The following is a 19,319-nucleotide window of genomic DNA, read 5'->3' on the forward strand; positions in this document are numbered from 1 at the left end:
GAAAACTTTACTCATTTTACAAACATTGCAGTAAATGGTTAAAATAGCTAGTAGAATTAACAAAGTCTTTGACAAAGAACAAGATAGATACTACTACCTTAATTAGACATTTGGCAAATATTCACCCAGGAGCCAGTCTTGATAAGTGCGGAGATCTCAAATCAGAAATGCTGAATACTAGCTGTACTGTGTGGGTTGGGGAAAAACAAGTTTTAAAATAGTCTAAGTATTTGATGTGTATTAATTTAATCTGTGCAAAAACCTCACCATCTAGATATTCTTATCTTTATCTCACATACGAGAAAACAAACTTAAGAGAGGTTTAGTATATGAACCAAGAAAGTGGGGCCTGGGCTGTGGAGCCAGCAGATATGGATAAAAATCACAAATTTGCAGATACCCAGCTTTGAAAGGTTATAGGAGTTACTGGGTTGCCCTGTGTCTCAGGGTCTTACCAATATGAAAGAGGCAGCAGTGTCCACTCCACAGTCTTTTGAGAGGACGAAGTAGAAGCAGCTTGTAGGACATCCGCAATACAGGGGGAAGTCATTAATGGCAACTCTTCTACTACAGCCTTTGTCTTTTTAAATGAGATAAAAATGTACAGATGACTTTTCCTACCAAGGTCCAAAGATGAGTTCTTTGAGTGTTTGGCTGCCTTCCAGGTGGAGGAGTGGCATGTGATGAGAAGAAGCTACAGGCTTGGGTGTACAGTCAAGACTGACATTTATCAAGGAGTAGGCTGGCATCTTAGGACCATCAATACTCTTTAAGCAGCCGCTTGGTGAACTTTACTGATGTAGGTATTTCAGTGAATGCAATAAACTGGTCTTTGCCCTTAAGCGTTTATTCTCAAATACAGAGTATGGAGAATATCACGGACAGGGATCAATACATAAAAGTGCCAATTCTTAAAAAATTCTGCCCTAATTCTTTGGCAAGAGGAGTACAAATGCACAGTACACAGTACAAGTACAAGCACACAGGCTACAAAAGCTACCTGCAAAGACTTGGGCATCTGACTTACTGCAGCATCGCTTTAGTATCTGTATAGCCTTCTTCTGTTGGCAACTGTGTCTGTCCTCGGTCTAGTATGCCCTTAGTAAGCCACCAAGACCTTAACCTTCCTAACACAAGTGCCGCTCACTGAAGCACTTATAACAGGAAAGGAAAGCTAGCTGATGGGATTTAAAGTGTTACAGGCCACTGAATCACTGGCTACTTGGTGAGGGCATGTGGAAAAACGTCACTCTCAGCTCTGCCAACACAGTGAAGCCCTGCTAATGAAACAGACCTCTGAAATGAAGGCCATCCCAATAGCTTCTAAACCCCTCCCGACTTCCTTGGGAAACTTATATCAGCCACAGAAATACTTCATTAATGATTGCCACTTATTTCCCTTGCAGGTTTCACTTCCCAGTACCTGTTCTGATAGAGACTGACTACTCCAGGCTTCCTATCCGGTTAATGTACTCACAGGTGCCATGAGCACCCTGAGGTCTAAACACAAACAAAAGGTAGCAAAGGGCTGGCAGTCCCCTAACCTTGGGGATGAAGAAGTTACATAAAACCTCCTCAGAAACTTATTTCTCAGCTTTTTAGGGACCCGATGTATTTCTAATGTCTATGAAAGGCAACAAACACATCAACTTAAAAACAGAATAGCTGTGACAACACAAAGCTAAGAAAAAAATAAATGGGCTAGATCATAATCTGGAGAATTCTTGGGCATCAGACAAGAGCATGGGAATAAATCACTTAGAGAATTAGATCTGTTCCAGGCTTCATTAGTTCTAATTATCCCCCAAATATGCTCAGCAGAATGTGCGTGGGTCTGCTGGGACTGAAGCACAATAGAGTGGCCAACATATAAACTCCTCTGAGCACAGAGAGAGAGTTCATAAAACAACTGAGACGCCTCTTACTGCATAAGCCACCAGATGATACAGAAGGGGCAGCTCTGCACTCTGAATGCTGCTTTTGTAAAAGTTGGAGCTTCTTTATTCTCTGCCCAAGACACAGCAACAAGGCCAAAGCTCAGGAAGACTGCCTTTCTTATATTGTTACCTAAAAAGTAACAATAATGTTGGGGAAAAAGCACTCATTTCACCTGACCCAAGTACAGTAGCACACACAACAATCCCAGCACTTGGGAAGCAGAGGCAGGCAGATCACTGTGAGTCAAAGGGCAGCCTAGTCTATATAGCAGGTTTCAGGACAGCCAGGCCTCCACAAAGATATTGTCTCAAAAATAAATAAATAATAGTAATTTTATTTTAGTTAGAGGGGTTGACAAATAAAAACACAAATTCACTTCTAACAGAAAATTAGGATTTTAAAAGTAAATAATGTTCATAAAAAGTGAGTATAAATGGGATTTTTGCCTTTTTTTAAACACACAGAAACATAGAGATGTGGAATATGTTTTTGCATTTTTATTGTTTACTTGTTTCTTACTATTTAATTCTCCAGTGCATATTCTAAACAACTCAGCCCACTGGAGGAGGCCCTTTGGCTCTCTACTTACCATCTGACTCTGGTCTGCTGATAGTCAACTGAAGCAATGTACTGCAAGGAAAGGATTCAGTGCAAAAGAGTCTTGTTGGGAAGACTACCTTGGCAGGATGGCTCACAGAGAGAGGTGCTCACCTCAAAGCTGATGGAGGCATAGATTCTAGGGCAGATGATTTACACAGCAGGAGAACCCACTGTGACTCCCTTGAGTTATCATCTGACCTCCATGTGTGACATGGCCTACACGCAAGCCCACCTCCAACAGATAAATAAATGAATGAATAAAATTTAATAAAGAATAAAGTTTTCAGGCCTCACTTTAACAGTAGACATACAGAGAAGACTAAAGGGCCACCACACAAGGCTGACAGTGAGGTGTTCCACAGTTTAAAGGATTTCATGTTGTCTTTAACACATTAACTATATCACTTTTTACAAGTATTTACTCCACTCACGTTAAATGATTTCAAAACTGTTGTTACTATTTCCCAATGAAAACAGTACCAGGCCAACACACACAGGATTCCTATAGTACTTTGTGTGCTCTGGGTGCTCTTCATTTGTACTTAAAGTTGATTTGCTTTTCTGTGCATTAAACATGTATAAAACCTAGTGATTCTGTTTACAGATACAAAAGCTATTGGCAGAAAAGGTGATTCAGGTCAAAATGTATGCTTCACTCCAAATGGGATGTACATTCTGATAAAAACACAAGAAACTAGGTTAGAATTTTAAACATCTGTGTGTGTGTGTGTGTGTGTGTGTGTGTGTGTGTGTGTGTGTGTGTGTGTTCATATGTGTGGGTCCACATACAACGAAGAGACCAGAGGTCAACCTCAGGCAGCATTCCTCCAGTGCTGTCCACTGTGTTTTCTGAGACAGCTCTCTTATTTGCCTGACTTACCTCATAGTCTATGTACTGGAATTTGCTTGTCTTAGCATCCCCAGTGCAGGACTACAAGCATATTTCACCATGCCTTTTTTTTTTCTTTTGAGACAGGGTTTCTCTGTGTAGTCTTGGCTATCCTGGAACTAGCTCTATAGACCAGGTAGTCTCAAACTTACAGAGATCCACCTGCCCCTGCCTCCTGAGTGCTGGGACTAAAGGTATGTGTCACCATGCCTAGCTTTTCATGGATGTTTGTAAGCTTGAACTCAGATTTTCATGCTTGTCTAGAAAGTACTTTATGGACTGGAGTATTTCCCCAGCCCAGAATTTAAAGTATTTGACAAGGAATACTTAGTGAATTTAATCTGTCTATATATTGAGTTCTTTCTATACCTAGGATAAGTTGATACCTTAAATTTATTTAAGCTAGATTCTGTTTTGCTATGGACACTGTATTTGTAGATTTTCACATTTTTTTTTTTTTAGAAAGAGCTGTTATGTTTGTTCTTACTCAAAATAATAATATAAAACTTATTCTCAGTCAAACCTAGGAAAAATACCTCAAAGTGGCAAGATAAACTGTGTTGGAAACAAACAAAAGTTATACACTTAGAATTCTAGTTACAGCTAGTGTGATGGTGCATGCCTTTAACACCAGCACTCAGGAGGCAGGGACAGGAGGATCTTTGTGAGTTTGAGGTCAGCCTGGTCTACATAGCAAGTTCCAAGACAGCCAAGACTATGTAATGGAGAAACCCTATCTCAAAAAATTATTCTAGACATATATGTTAAACCAATAAGATATTGGTTATGCATCAGGGAACAACAAAAAGATCCTATCTCTTAACAAGGTGGGAGTTCAGGGATTAACATCTGAGGTGGTCCTCTGACCTTCATACAAATGCCCATGGAACATGTATCCCTGTACTCTGATGAACACCCAGACACACATCACACATACACCTATCATGCACTTGCGCACGAGCGTGCACACACACACAAACATATATTTATGAACAGCATTTAGCAACAGGGTTTTGGTAGTACCCAAAGTTGATTTAAATGTCTCACTTATTGAAAGTTGCTGTATGAGTCCTCAGTTCATTTGGGAATAATATACTCACTCCAGTCAGTCATCATATTTACCAAAAGCCATATGTAGAAGTTTGGGTCTTGAACAGAGGAGTGGCTATCATGAAACATGCACGGTATCAATACAAAAACTGAAGGGTACAGGTATATTCAATCTGATATCTGACATAAAGTTATTATTGACAGGCAATGGACATGCATTCCAATAAACACATCATAAACTGAAAACATCACTAATTGGGAATATATTTACTACAGACCTCACAGCTGAGTGGACCGGTATACTTCAGAGGATGGGCCTTTCCCCATGACAATTGTGCTCTCCAGCCACTGTCTAGCATTTTGAGTGAGTGCTGGACCACACAACACTGGTGCAGGCAGAGATCATTATCAAGAGCAGTTCCCACCAAAGACTACTATAGAGTAACAAAGCTGTAATGTGGTGGCTGATCATGCTTACTTTAAAGGGCCTCCTTCTGTTAAAAAAATAAGACTGTAGGGAAAAATCCTTACTAAAAGGTAAGCTTTTCAAGGAGGGACTTTGGCCCTGTATCAGGAAGAGCTTCTTAGTGAATGTGGGTGGGTGATGGGTTCTTTCTCAGCAGAGGGACTGGAGAGCCATGCTGGGTAACAGAGGAGACACATAGCTGGGGGGGGGGGGGGGGGGGGGGGGTAGGGCATAGAACTCCCTAAATTTCTCTTCTGCCCTGAGAGAGAATGTTGGACTCATGAGGCAAAGTTTATTCTTCCTCATACTAATTGCATGGTATGGTATAACAAAATGTTCACTTGAAGCTTTGTATACATTTACATATGCTAAGCATTAGTTTTATTGGAAATTCTAAGTATCATAATTAAAATATATATGAAAATTTTACAACATAATAGACAGATGTCTATCACTGAAAGCAATCCTCACATTTGATAGGGGGGAAAGCCCCTGGGGCTCCCAAAGCTTTGTTCTGATTTGATTTTGGTTTTGAGACAGGGGCTGATGATGCAGGGCCTGGGATTTGCTATAAGGCCAGGCTGAATTCAATGAATTCTTCTTGTTTCAGCTTCCTAGGTGACAGGATGATACACAGCTCTGGGTTATTATACCTGGCTATATAACATTCTTGGAGAGGGCTTCACTTTAATGATGAAAGGAATTTTGCAGTGAGTCTTGCAAAAAGCTATATATTATTTTGGCTTATACAGCTCATTGATATCACATAGTGACACAATATGAATGACAGAACCCTACAGAAGTATATAGATACTTTTGCAAATCCTTGTTGAAACACTTATTTCTAAACTTCTCTTTTTATAAAGATACAGCCCATTAACTTTGTTTTTACTTTTATGTTTATATTTATTTATTTCGTGTGTATAGGTGGGATGTGCTTTATTGAGCACACGTAAAATACAAAGTACAACTTACAGGAGAAAATGTTCTTTGTCTACTGTTTGGATCTTGGGGATCACACTCTTGTCATCAAGCTGGGCAGCAAATGCCGTTAGCTGCCTAGCCATGTCACTAGGCCTACCTATGAATATCAACTGGTTTTAGAAGGAAATAGATCTTTGGGTGAATTAGTACAATTTTATATTCATTGAATAGTATGTATCCTTCCTAAATATTTTCCCCATGTGGAAGACTAACAACTTATAAAATTGAAATTTATAATATGTTAAGAATTATATAATATGGAGTTTAAAACTCATTGATCATATACTTAAGCTAATGTATCCTTAAAGCAGGCCTCTAATTTTCTTTTCAGAATACTTACCACAGCATCTGCTGCTACAAAGAATACCAGGAAGCACATGAATCCACACATACTTGTCTTTGTAATGTAGTCCACATGCTGTAGAGCCAACACCAGCCACTGTCAGACCAACCTGGCTCTGAAATTGTTTGTGTGACCCTTGGTAAGACTCTTAGCCTTCTCAATCTTGGTTTCTTCATTTGTGAGGCCTAACATTTTTTTTGCAGACTGAATGAGATCGCACATTCACTGAGTATTGTTCTCCACCCCACCCCTCATGTTGACTCAAGTATAAAGAATAATCCTCCACTCATTTGGAGCATGCAGGGTCTATACACAGAGAAAGAGGCTCCAGCATTCATATGAAGAGAAAAAGAGAACACATTTTCACCCCCAGAATTTCACCAGCTTTTCTCAATTATTCCTCTTACCTGATTTAAAGCTGGTTCAAATACATATTCTTGAGACTGGCTGTGCCATATATCCCACATAGGTCTCACTAAGAACATTATAGCATCCAAGGTGAAGGCTGCCAATCATACAGTGAAACAAATTTCATAGCATCCTAAGGTGTTACTATGATTTTGGTTTTTTAAAGATACAGATATTGAAACTATCACAACCAATCATTTGCTTTTGACATGAACTTAAAAGGTTAAGTTACTATCTGAAGAAAGGTAATCTGGCTGCCTCACAGCAGCCTGCAAGCTCGGCAATCTGCATAGAGAGGGGCATTTGTCATCATTAGCTGAGCTGTGACAGCTGGCACCCAGGGTGGCCTGGAATCAAGAAGTGGCAGAGATACTCTGGGTTTGCGTTGCCTTTCAGTATAGTCAGTCTGTTTCTTGAGGATCCAGTGTACTATATGAAAAGCTTTGTGACGTAACTAACAGCACTGAACATACTTGCATTTTCCACAACATGGATAATACAAGGACGGCATGTAATTAGCAAGCTGCCTCTAGACAACATGATGCCATATCATCCGCTTCCTGCCTGCCTCTTGGATGGGGACTCTTTTCAGAACCCAGACAGCTCCAGGATAGTGGTTTTTTTGTTTGTTTTTGTTGCTGTTGCTGTTGGTGTTTTTAATTCTATCTTAAGACTGGGTTAGGGTATTCAATTCAATACATTTAAGGAAATGGGACAAGAGTGAAGAGGACGGTTCTCAGATACATTAGAAATAACTTCCCAGGAAAGAGTTCAACTGCATACATCCAATATGGTGTGTGCTCTTGGGATAACATGACTATCAAAATTAGACCAGTCCCATGACATGCTCCTCCAATATTTTGAAATGTATGCAGATCATAATGAATATTTTCAAAAAATTCCCTGGTAAAGTTTAAATAATATTTTATCCAAATGAGTGCTACTACATGCTATGTGTCTGAAATGACTGTGGTTAATACCTTTTAAAGATGCTTGTTAAAACTAGAAATTTTATAACTACACATTTATATCTAGTTAATACAAAGCAATATAAATAATTAAAGAGAAAGTTTAAATTAGGGAACAAGTTGACCAGACCTTTGAAAAGTTAGAATGTTACATACAGTCTCTCTACAATCATCATGCTTAAAAATGTAATCAATAACACTGACTTTATATTATTATGTAAACTAGTTTTTCACAAATAAAACTAATTTTTGTGTTAATGTAAAATCTATGCAAATACATGCAGTCATTTATCAGGAGAGCTGACAAGCATTCCATATTGGAGGGGGAAATGAAACTGCCTTAAGAATAGAGGCAATTAATTATTTCTGTATTTTTTTTCTTCTTCTGTCTTGAGGCACAAAAGTTATCCATCCAGTTAAAACAGCAAATGAAATAAAGAGATTATTTTTTTATTTAAACACATATGGCTTTTGCCTGCAATACTGATCACCACAAGGTCTACAGATGCCCGTGGCTAAATTGTGTGCTGGCAGATGCACACAGGGGAAAACGTGCTAATGCAGCGTGGAGAGAAAAACAAATGAAGAACTGGGCTGCCTACTAGGAAGCCCCAACCCAGGAACAAACCCACACCCACTCTTCCCCCAATGAATTATGCATTCTGCTTATCAAATACAGGTGAAGGTTACGAAAAAGTAACCTTGGTCTGTCGCAAAAGTCGGAAATGCTTTTAAATTCGTAAAGACATTTTTATGTGCATGGGTAGTTATCAATGTAGGTGAACGTCTGAGAAGTATAGGTTTTTCATGAACAGAATAGCTACTGACATTTAAGCTTCTTGATCTTATAACAAAAAGTGCACAGCACTGAAATGCATGTGGCTAAATAGAAATTGTCAAATTTCTAGTTAGTAGTTTTTAAATCCACTTGCTAGCAATCTATGAAGGTATTATTGAAAACGGGTAAGAACTGGTCCATAGGGGCTGAAGAGAAGGCTCTAAGGATGAGGGCTTGCTGCCCTTCTGTAGAAACCCTGAATTTGGTTCCCAACACCCACATCAGGCATCTCACAATTGCCTGTAATCCAGGGCATCTGATATACAGTCTTCTGGACTAATTCACAGGCACCTACACACACGGCATACATTCTCTCTCTCTGTGTCTCTCTGTCTCTGTCTCTCTCATACACACATACATTCACATAAATAAAAATAAATAAAAAAAAAACGTTATGGAATGTTCCTGAAAATAAAGTCTATATTTAGTCCCTGTTTCCTTTTGACAGATTAATGTAAAAACACAAAAAGCCAATTCAATCTTTTACTATCTGAAATACTATGGTTGTGTGTGTGCGCATTCGTGTATGCATGTGTGCAAGTGCAGGCTATTTTATAAACACTGAAAAGAATGTTTGCTAAAAAATGGTTTAAGATTGTTAAGAAAGCAATAACTTTTTTCTTAATAGGCCTGTAACATTAAATAATAATGTTATTTAATAAGCTTGTGTAACATTAAAATTTCTTTTTAAATTGCAAATAAAAATATAAAACAGAAAGCATTAATAATTTGTGTATCTTGGGGGATTAAAGACTAGTTACAAGTTCCACTAGAGCTATCTGGGAAAGCAGAAACATTAACAAAAATATCCATATTTGGACACTTTACTAATTTTTTGTTTGGTATTCTTGACCATCTAAATTTAAGTAACAATGTGCATTTATACGAAACTTGGTTCTGAAGCATATGATGCAAGAATGTGCATGCATTATTTAGTATTAGCTGTAATTACTTCATAGTCTCATTTTATATCATGTAAAAGAAAGATTTAAGCAATTTCAAAGTAAAATAAAATACTGACAGTTGGTGAGATTTCTTTCTTTTGCCATAAAGATGTTAAATAACAAATATGCCTCAAATATTGCTAATTCATTTGAGAGTTCATTGGATGGTACATTCATATGAAAACTTCACAGACTGGAATAGTACTATTTGTAAATTATAGTTCAATATACCCAACTGTATTTTTTAGAGTTATTTTTATTTTATTTTATGTGTGTGAATGGTTTGCCTGCATATCAATCTGGAGCTTGAGTTACAGATGGTTTTGAGTCACCACGTGGGCGCTGGAATTGAACCTAGGTCTTTTAGAAGAGTAACCATTGATTGCCCTTAGCTCTTGAGTCATCTCTTCAGCCCTACACCCAACTTTATGAAGCAGATTTCATATCAAAGTAAAGCTAGTGTTTTTACTTAACAGGATCCTCAATTTTTATTTAAAAATACTTTCAAATTATGATCTTGATTTTAATTTTTTATTCAGATAAAATAAAAAGGATATATAAATTTTAAAGTACTGTTTATCAATTCTGCTTTCCACTTGATATTTTTAACATACCACTATATGAAAAATTGTGCTTTTAGGAAATAGTATACACTGGTAAACTAAAATTTACATCCTTAGTATAGTGACTATAGTCAGAAGGGAAAATACAATATTATGTGGGAGTCTGTTTGCAAACATTTACCATCTATACCTATATGTACAAGACAATTCCTATTTGTACACTAATGTCCCCTTTTCTGTCAAATATTTGCCATTACATAAATGTTGTAAGAGGTGATCATTTTCTGTGGTATAATTACTTTAAAGTGGCACTTTAGTTAATAATTTTTACTGAAAATTACAATAAAGCCCAATTTATAGGAATGCTTTGTTCACTTAAAAAAAAAAGCTCCAGTGTCTTAATCATACACAGTATATGAAGTAATAATAACAGCAGTGCAGTCTTAGATTAACAAGCTGATCACACCTGGTTCTACTGTTTTCTCTAAGTGTAATAAAAATGCAGCCTGCTCAGAGCACTGGGGCCGCAGTCACACATATAAAATCCTGTAAATTCAGGTTTGTGATTTGTTATGGGGTGTCCTTGTTCTCATTTGTTCATACAGAAAAAAAAAATGAAGTGATGAGTCCATTTACCCTGTCTACTTATTTCTGTGATATCTGAATGAAGAATTCAGGCTGAGATTTAACAAAAACAATTTTAGTTTTGTCACAATGAACCTGGGGATGTTACCAAGGGTTCTGAGGAAGGACAGAGGGATCATCATTCCATGACACTCAAGTGAATGTAAATCCCATTGTCCACAGACAATTGGAAGAAATCAGAGACACAATTCATATGGACAATAAAAAATGGTTTTCATTGTTAAGTTCTCCTCAATCTTTTTTTTCTTCCCCACCTCTGCCCCAATTTACAGAAGCAACTTGAAATACTGCACTTCCATGTACATATTCAAATGAAGAGAGGAAACTGAGAGGATTACATATACAAGCTGAACTTTTAACTCCCTTATCTATAAAAGGAAAAGTCTGGCTGCCAATCAAGCAGGGGTGGTGATCTTTAGACCTTTACTTCCAACTGGCATCTTTAATCTCTAAGTGACTTTCTTTTCAACTCTCACTAATGGCAACACTAAGGAATAGTGTTGAAAAAAGTATTTGCCGCTACAGATGTGACTGTACAACTGTGCACCAGGGTAACAAAGAACACTGAGGTAATGGACTCCATCATTCAAGCCATTTTTAAAAATTGACCTCCATTCTTAGGGTGCTCAGACTGAAGAAACAGAACAGGTCTATGTCATACAAACACTGACCTTAATCTCCTGCCTCACTTTGTAATGTACCTGACTTTCAAAAACAAAATAATAACTTTAAGAAATCCCTGAAACTTTCAAGCTATTTTGTTTAAGTGCTTTTATACCAGAAGTCACAATAGGAAGAAAGATATAAATGCCATCAAATTGCCAGACTCCGCCCCCTTCACATTATTTAATCTGACACATAAAGAAAACCCTACACAAATATCTGTCTTTAATTTCTCTAGTGTAAAGGAGGGGAATATATTGTGTCTGGCAGAAAGAAACATTTCAAGTAGTCAGGGTCCATTTTTAGAAAAGAGAGAAGGGAAGAAATCAGATGCACAGGATGAGCCTTCAAAGCTACTCCAGCAGTAGAGATAAATAATTTAATAAAAACAACTTCATATTCTTTTAAAGTCTCCGGAGTAATAAGCACATATTAAAAATGAAACTTTAAGTTCATGAACAGTTGTGAATAAACTAGCTGCTGGCAGATAATGAAAACACGGAGGACTGTGGGTGTATGTGAGCACTGTAACTGCTCACTCACATCCCTTAGAAGCTTCCAGAAGGTTGCCACTGGTGAAATCTTGCAATTTGAGTTTAGTCATTTAAACAAAAAAGAAAACAACAACAACCCCCCTAGAAACCTTAGGCTCCTGCACTTCTGAACACAATGCAGTTTTTCTTGAAGTCCTTGTAGGAGACTGCATGCATGGCTCTGCACAGGCCATGGAAGTGCACCCCCACCGGCACACTTCAGAAACAGTTGTCTCGTCCTTATTATTAGCCCTTTCCTAGTGCTAAAGTTCACAACATTTGTTTTACCTACACAAATATGGCTAGATGTTATGATAAAAGGCGTGTGTCTTAGCTAGATTTGTTTTCCCTAACTGGAATATTTTAAATCCAGGCTGCCTTAGTTAAAGCCTAAACTCCATTCCAATGCAGGCATCTCAGTGGTTACATCATGAGATTCTTGGGTATTTCTTTTCCCTCCAATCAGGTCACTTTTCTTCAATTATCGTTCTATTATTAGCTCATGTCAAGGATGCCTACATGCATACCACTGAAAACAATTCACCATTTATGTCTTTAAACACGAGGCACACACAGCTTTTCTTCTGATACTCCGTAAGATTGTATTTAAAAAAATCGACTGGCATCAATCCAGTTCTTATACAGACTTTTCACATAATAAAACAGATTTTATATCACTTCTGTATAACATCATCAGTTCAAACAATCCAATATGTCGAATGATTTTTTAAATTAAAATTACTATTAAGTAGTTAATAATTTACCAGCACAAAAATATCTAAAGCCAAAACCTCGATTAAAATCAGGTGAATTACACAAAAATACATCGTTAATTTTAATTCCTCTCCATGGGCAATTCAATTAAAGAAAGCATGGAGGGAAGAAGCAGCCATCAGCTGTTTAGTTTTCCTTCTACAATGAGGAGTGTTGAGATTGCGGAAGGATTCAGCTACAGGCGCAGTTCATTTCCCGGGCTCAGGGTAGCAGACGCTCCGGGTAGCAGCAGCTAGAAAGGCCAGCTAGTGTTATTCTAAGCCGCCGGGTCAACCTACGGCGACAATAGCCGCCGGGAGTCCAGTTTTATGTAAATCACTGTCAGCACCCGGCGTGGTGGGTGCTTCAGGACGCCTGGCCGGCCTGGCCTTCCAGAAACCCGTGGCCTCACTACCCTGCAACACTCCAGGACTAACGACTTTCGTGGTTCTTTTGCTCCAAGTGAAAAATCGTTAGGGAAGGGCTTCGGTTGCATCAATTAGTTTGCACAAAGTGCTTCAGTGTTTAGCTTCGCTTTAACCCAATTAAGCCGCACAGCGAGCCCAGAAAGATGCGCCACCTGCGCCAGGCTGCGGTCGGCGGCCACGGCATGCCGAGTCCCACAGTCGGACATAGGGAACTGCTAGGGACTCGGCCTTGGAGCTACCTCGAGCCCCATAGGCCGGGGTGAGGCATCCGGCGCGCGATCTCTCAGGCAGGTCAGGGCCAAATATCCTTGGGTTGCACTGAAGCCCGAGAACAGGTCACTTCTAGGACGGAGCCACTCGAGGGCGGGCAGGCGGCGAGAGCAGAGTGGCATAAGGGCACCAAGTGTGGTTTGCAGCAGTGGAGGAGAGTGGGGACACCCAGACACACAGAAAGCTTTACAATTAGCCTGAGAACAGATGAATCAAGGAAGGGAGCTGGGGAAGGCGCAAGGGCCTCGGGGAGAGGTTGCCTGCCGCACCCCACCCTGATGACCCGCGCGTCCCCAGCAGCCGCTCCTTTGCCGCACAGTTCTTTCCTGTCGGTCTGGCGCTTTGGGTTGCCTCCTCCACCGCCTCTTCAGCTGCCAAAAGGTAGCAGTGCGTTCACCCGCGACGCCTGAAAACTGGGGAGGGGTTTTGAGAATCCCTAGTCCACTCTCCCGAGGGAACAGAATGTCTTGGGGGGAATGGAATAGACTGCCATTGTGAGCCCCAAATGTTACTCACTATTTTAATCTAAATCGGAATCTATCACTCTTGGGTAACAAGAAACTAAATTGGAGGTGGCCCCGTGATGCTCAAAAGTTGGGAGTCGTGAACAGGAGTCGTTACAAGTGCTTACACAGGTGCTACTCTAGCCTTACACTGGCAATCCCCTTAATATGAAGCAAACAGGCCTCTGCACTAGAGGCAGGCAACGGAAACAGTCTGCAAGCCCTAACCACTCATTCTTTAGTTCCGGTGCACTGAGGACTCATCTGGTGATGGTCTGGGAAGGAGGAGGAGCTCCCTAAAACACCTCCTTAGGGTTCCAAAATTTAGAAAGGTTCATTTCTTTGAAAATTTCCAGAATGAAACAAATTAAAACAAACAGACAAACCTAAACCTGAATGGTTACAAATTAACTTTTGAAGGCATTGGCCATCTTCCCTTAATCAAATTATGAAATCCCATAAGATTAGGAACCTACTGTTGGCCACCGCTAAGGATACCTGTGATGGGAGATCTGTCTTTAAGCCTGCAGGAGCAGCCAAGGCTGAAAGGCCACACCTTCAAGTTCTCAGTGTAAAGCCCACTTCTGTGAATCCTCTAGAGCCTTCTGTCCAACACAGCCCATCTGAATCCCGGCGATGGTGTGGAAAGTATTCCCGAACGAGCATGCAGCTTTCACTGCAGTTTGTTATTTTAGCACTGGCCAGCCTAGCTGCAGACAGGCGAACTTGTTCTAATCACCCCTCTTTTAACTGGGTAGATATTATCTACCCCACTCTGCAGTAATTTCAGATTCCTCTCAGCGAATGAAAAGGGGGAAACCTAGGTAAAAAGAGAACAGGTTCTGCCTAAGGTTTGGAAAAGTGTTCTGATTGGGAACACCCAACATGGAGAAAAACTGGAGGACTTCTCCATCTGAAGCCATTAGTCTGTTAAGAAGCAAACTTCTAACTTGCATTAAGAAGACCCCAAGGATTAACGGGTGTTAATTACCTTACTCTAAATCAAAGTTAGTGATTTTGTTCTAGAAAGCCCGGTTGACTTCACTAATTGGAGGATGACCATTAGCACACCTGGATAGCTCATCGGAGGGGAACAGACAAGCAGGCTTTACAGCACAGAGCCACTTCTCTTAGCCAAGGCTTTTCCAAGTGTCAATATGCTTCAAGTTATACCAAAGCCAGATTTCCTCTTGCTTTCCAACCTGTCTAGGTGGCCTGGATGGTTTTCTGCCGGCAGCAGCTTCCTACCTTTGGTTTCTGTGCCTCTATCCACGAGGGGGGATTAATTAGCCGGGCTGAAGCTGGGGGAGGCTGTCGTGACGAGCCCAGTGGCGATTGGCCGCCCGCCTGCCTGGCCCTGCCTTTATAATTTCCACACGAGTGCATCTGGGCTTTTACACAAACCAACAGCAGCTTCTTCTGACAGACACACACTCACCCCGACACACACTCGGCACATTTTTTCCTCCGTCTGATTAACAGTCCTGTACACACCATGATTATGGGAAAACGTAAATAAATACGGAAAGGGGTGACTATTTTGACTACTGGAAGAGCTTTGCTGGGATTCAGCGCAACTTTTGTTTTTACTGAGAAGGTGCTCTCTCCACGCGTCTCTCTCAGACACGGATTCTTTAACGGAGGAGAGAGGGGGAGAGTGCAGCCTTTCACTTTAAGACCGGCTAGGCTCGCGGATAAAAGGCCGGCCGGGCAGGGCGGCCCCCACTGCAGCCTGTCCGAGAGAGGCTAGGTGCCTTTTGCGCGTGGCCCCCTTTCACCACCGAAGTTGGCTCCAGCGCTAGCAGCCGCATTGGATCCCACAGCGTATTGTGAGACTCCGGTGTACAATCCGGATCTCTGCCCCAACATGATCGCGGCCCAGGCCAAGCTGGTCTACCACCTGAATAAGTACTACAACGAGAAATGCCAGGCCAGGAAAGCTGCCATCGCCAAAACCATCCGGGAAGTCTGCAAAGTGGTCTCCGACGTCCTGAAGGAGGTGGAGGTGCAGGAACCGCGCTTCATCAGCTCCCTCAACGAGATGGACAACCGCTATGAGGGCCTGGAGGTCATCTCTCCCACCGAGTTCGAGGTGGTACTCTATCTGAACCAGATGGGGGTGTTTAACTTCGTGGACGACGGCTCTCTGCCTGGCTGCGCGGTGCTGAAGCTGAGCGACGGGCGCAAGAGGAGCATGTCCCTCTGGGTGGAATTCATCACCGCCTCTGGCTACCTCTCCGCACGCAAAATCCGCTCCAGGTTTCAGACGCTGGTGGCTCAGGCGGTGGACAAGTGCAGCTACAGGGATGTAGTAAAGATGGTGGCTGACACGAGCGAAGTGAAACTGAGAATCCGCGATAGGTACGTGGTACAGATCACCCCGGCCTTTAAATGCACCGGGATCTGGCCGCGGAGTGCTGCCCACTGGCCGCTTCCCCACATCCCCTGGCCAGGACCCAACCGAGTGGCAGAGGTCAAGGCCGAGGGGTTCAATCTGTTGTCCAAGGAGTGCCACTCCCTGGCCGGCAAGCAGAGCTCGGCGGAGAGCGACGCTTGGGTGCTGCAGTTTGCAGAGGCTGAGAACAGACTGCAAATGGGGGGCTGCAGGAAGAAATGTCTCTCTATCCTGAAAACCCTACGCGACCGCCACCTGGAGTTGCCAGGCCAGCCCCTCAACAACTACCACATGAAGACTCTAGTGTCTTACGAGTGTGAGAAGCATCCCCGGGAGTCGGACTGGGACGAGGCTTGCCTGGGCGACCGGCTGAACGGAATCCTGCTGCAGCTCATCTCCTGCTTGCAGTGTCGGCGGTGTCCCCACTACTTCTTGCCGAACTTGGATCTGTTTCAAGGTAAACCGCACTCGGCTCTGGAAAACGCTGCTAAACAAACGTGGCGACTGGCAAGGGAGATCCTGACCAACCCCAAAAGTCTGGAAAAACTCTAGAGGATGATCTAATCCAGGGCCGACAAGATCACTCTTGTCAGAGTCCCGACGAAATGAAAACTTCCTGGTTGATTCCTATTTAGTATTTCCTGAGACAGTGCAAACACGCTCTTCCTTCAGAAGGAGCAACAGCACAACTTTCATGCATCATCTCACACACCCCTAAAAGAGGAGGGAATGGAGTAGGGAAACACAGGGGGAAACCTACACCCACAAGTATCTTTAAGCAGGCATCTCCCATCTCTCCTGAAAAGTACACAAAACCGGAAAACTGCAGGGCAACAACGCAAGACCATGGCCAACTCCGTCAAAGGATTATAGCGATCTTGAAACTTAGGCGGCTGCCTTCCAGGAAACACGACCTGGATGTGCCATCGGAAGGATCGGAAGGAGCGAGTAATGTATATTTTGATTTGTAACAAAAAATTGTGATCTCATGTTGTCTTTGAAAGTGTGGATGTTGGTGTTTTGTGATTTGGTGAACAGAACTGAAATTGCCATTTGGAAACTTCCAGACACTTTCCACGAACAGAGATGCATTTAAAGGTAGATTTCCTCCTGGTACTTAACCTGTCTGTGAAGTGTCTGAACTTAAAAAAAAAAAGTTTACATTTTGTTTCAAATATATTGCTTGTTCTAACATTCCGTAAGTATACTTGAAATGTTATTTAAATATATTCAAAGAAATTTGAATTCAGCTTATATAATAACGCTTGAATATCTGAATTATATATATATTTGAAAATGCACTTGAAATACACTGGATAATTACTTTTGTGATTTAGATTTTAATTTCTGTTGATTTTATTTAATTAGAAGATAATAAATGAAGTAAACTACCCAATTGTTGTGTCTCATTTTTAAATTGTTTTCTGTCAGAAGAGCTAATGCTTCCTTTTGAATATCAACTCGAGTATTTTAAACGTTTTGACCAACAGGCTAATAAAATCACTAAACATACACATTAAAGGGGCTCTTTTCTGAATAGCTATAGAAAATATCCATTTCCTCAGTTTCTAATTTACTAGATGGTTCGTTTCTACAACTGACACATTTATAATTTACCTTTGAGACCTTGCTTCTGGTTAGTATTTCTGTAGCTTTTTGACAATATAAGGGGGAAAATCTATCATGGCAATAGAGATTACTGAGTTTAAAAGCAGCAAATTCTGAGAAAATTAACTTAAAGTCATAATAAAAACTCTGGTTTCCATATGAAATCTAAATAATACAATGAACATATCTTTAAACCAAATACTTTATCAACCCATTTTAACATGACAAGGGTTATTGGAAGAAATTGATCAGAAAACCACAATCCATTCTTACTACACAGGAAAGCTAATGGCAAACCATCAAAACAAGTTCTTCCTTGTTAAGCACAGCACTTTCCCTCACTACACCGGGGGCTTTGGTTGTTTCTCCCTGATCAACAAGTGTTGAGAGGCCTGAGACTAAGGCTCTGCATTAGTTCATTCAGGTGGCAATAAACTTCAGAATTTCCTTTGCTCATTTACAAATAATGTTCTTTACTGTTCCATTTCTGCATAAAACTTAAATATAAACAATAAGGCTCAAGTCTGACTATTTTAGAACAGCTTTTGAAGTGACTTAAAGACCTTTTTCAGAATGACATTGAACACCCCATATCTCAGCTTCTTACCCTCAGAAGGGATTTACAAATCTTACAGTGACATAAGAAACCAGTGAAACACATCTCAGAAGGGTGCTGTGCTGTAGGGTTTCTCTGATGGTCAGGAGCTAAAATCCACAAGATAAAATTTAGCCAACAGGTATGCCATTCCAAAGCTCCAAATGTGCACCTTCTGGAATGGAATGTGAGTACTAGAGTATTCGGTGTGTGTACATTTAAATCAAAGCTTATAAAGAACCCGCTTTTCTGCCTTTTAAATCCATATGTGAAATCCATTTAATTCAGGAGATGAAAAATGGATGTAATAATGGAAATGAAATTATATGCAAATGGACCCTGCCCCAGTTTCCTTATAACCTTTCAATACATAATAATTCATATTGCAATATATACTTTTGGAAATTAAACATGATGTTAATATAAAATTTCACAAGATCTGTCCTAGTGTTCCCAGGAGCTGAGACTGCCCCAGACATCTGGGAACAACTGGCTTAAACACCAAATCTGCCTAAGTACACACAAAGGCACATAGGAAGACTGCTCAAATGCACATGCTCTGTTACTTAAGTTTAGGATTTAAGTTCATTAATAGTCTTCAATTCTGAAATAATCATGTGTTATTTCACTCATTTTATTTCCATAAGAAAGATGAGACTATGTATACCACTCTGGTCATTTAAAACTAAGCAACTGAAAACCACATCCTGCCATCAAAGCCACCAATGCGGTGCAGCCACTGTAACTCACTTTTGTGTCGATCTTCTTGAAGGCAGCATCATCTTCATCTACCTCAAAGTAGATTTCTGTCGTGGTGATGGAGAGAGTTCCTTTGGCCACCACTACCGGGGCGATGAGCTGGGCAGGGGTGCTGAGGACCACAGGGCCTGCAAGACAGGGGCAGAGAGTCAGGCTGGGCCGCTCTGGTCCTCCCA

General features: G+C 40.9%; 2 protein-coding genes across 7 annotated transcripts in view; one reads left to right on the plus strand and one right to left on the minus strand.

Annotated features, from left to right (window-relative positions):
• The window catches only part of Nbea (neurobeachin), a 551,973-nt gene that overhangs the window by 149,573 nt on the left and 383,081 nt on the right, over window positions 1-19,319 (minus strand). For all 6 annotated transcript variants that reach the window (XM_036189952.1, XM_036189948.1, XM_036189950.1 and 3 more), the window contains one exon: window positions 19,135-19,271. In XM_036189952.1, the coding sequence (XP_036045845.1) occupies window positions 19,135-19,271 (137 nt within the window). The remainder of the gene's footprint in view (window positions 1-19,134; window positions 19,272-19,319) is intronic.
• Window positions 15,084-17,577, plus strand: Mab21l1 (mab-21 like 1). Its single transcript, XM_036189954.1, has one exon. The coding sequence runs from the start codon at window positions 15,654-15,656 to the stop codon at window positions 16,731-16,733; it is 1,080 nt and encodes a 359-aa protein (XP_036045847.1). The 5' UTR covers window positions 15,084-15,653; the 3' UTR covers window positions 16,734-17,577.

The sequence above is a fragment of the Onychomys torridus genome, chromosome 6 (assembly GCF_903995425.1).
Source record: "Onychomys torridus chromosome 6, mOncTor1.1, whole genome shotgun sequence".
Classification (NCBI taxonomy): Eukaryota; Metazoa; Chordata; class Mammalia; order Rodentia; family Cricetidae; genus Onychomys; species Onychomys torridus.

Excerpts from the sequence above, each read along its gene's own strand:
- Mab21l1 (XM_036189954.1), top strand. The coding sequence starts at position 15,654 with ATGATCGCGGCCCAGGCCAAGCTGGTCTACCACCTGAATAAGTACTAC.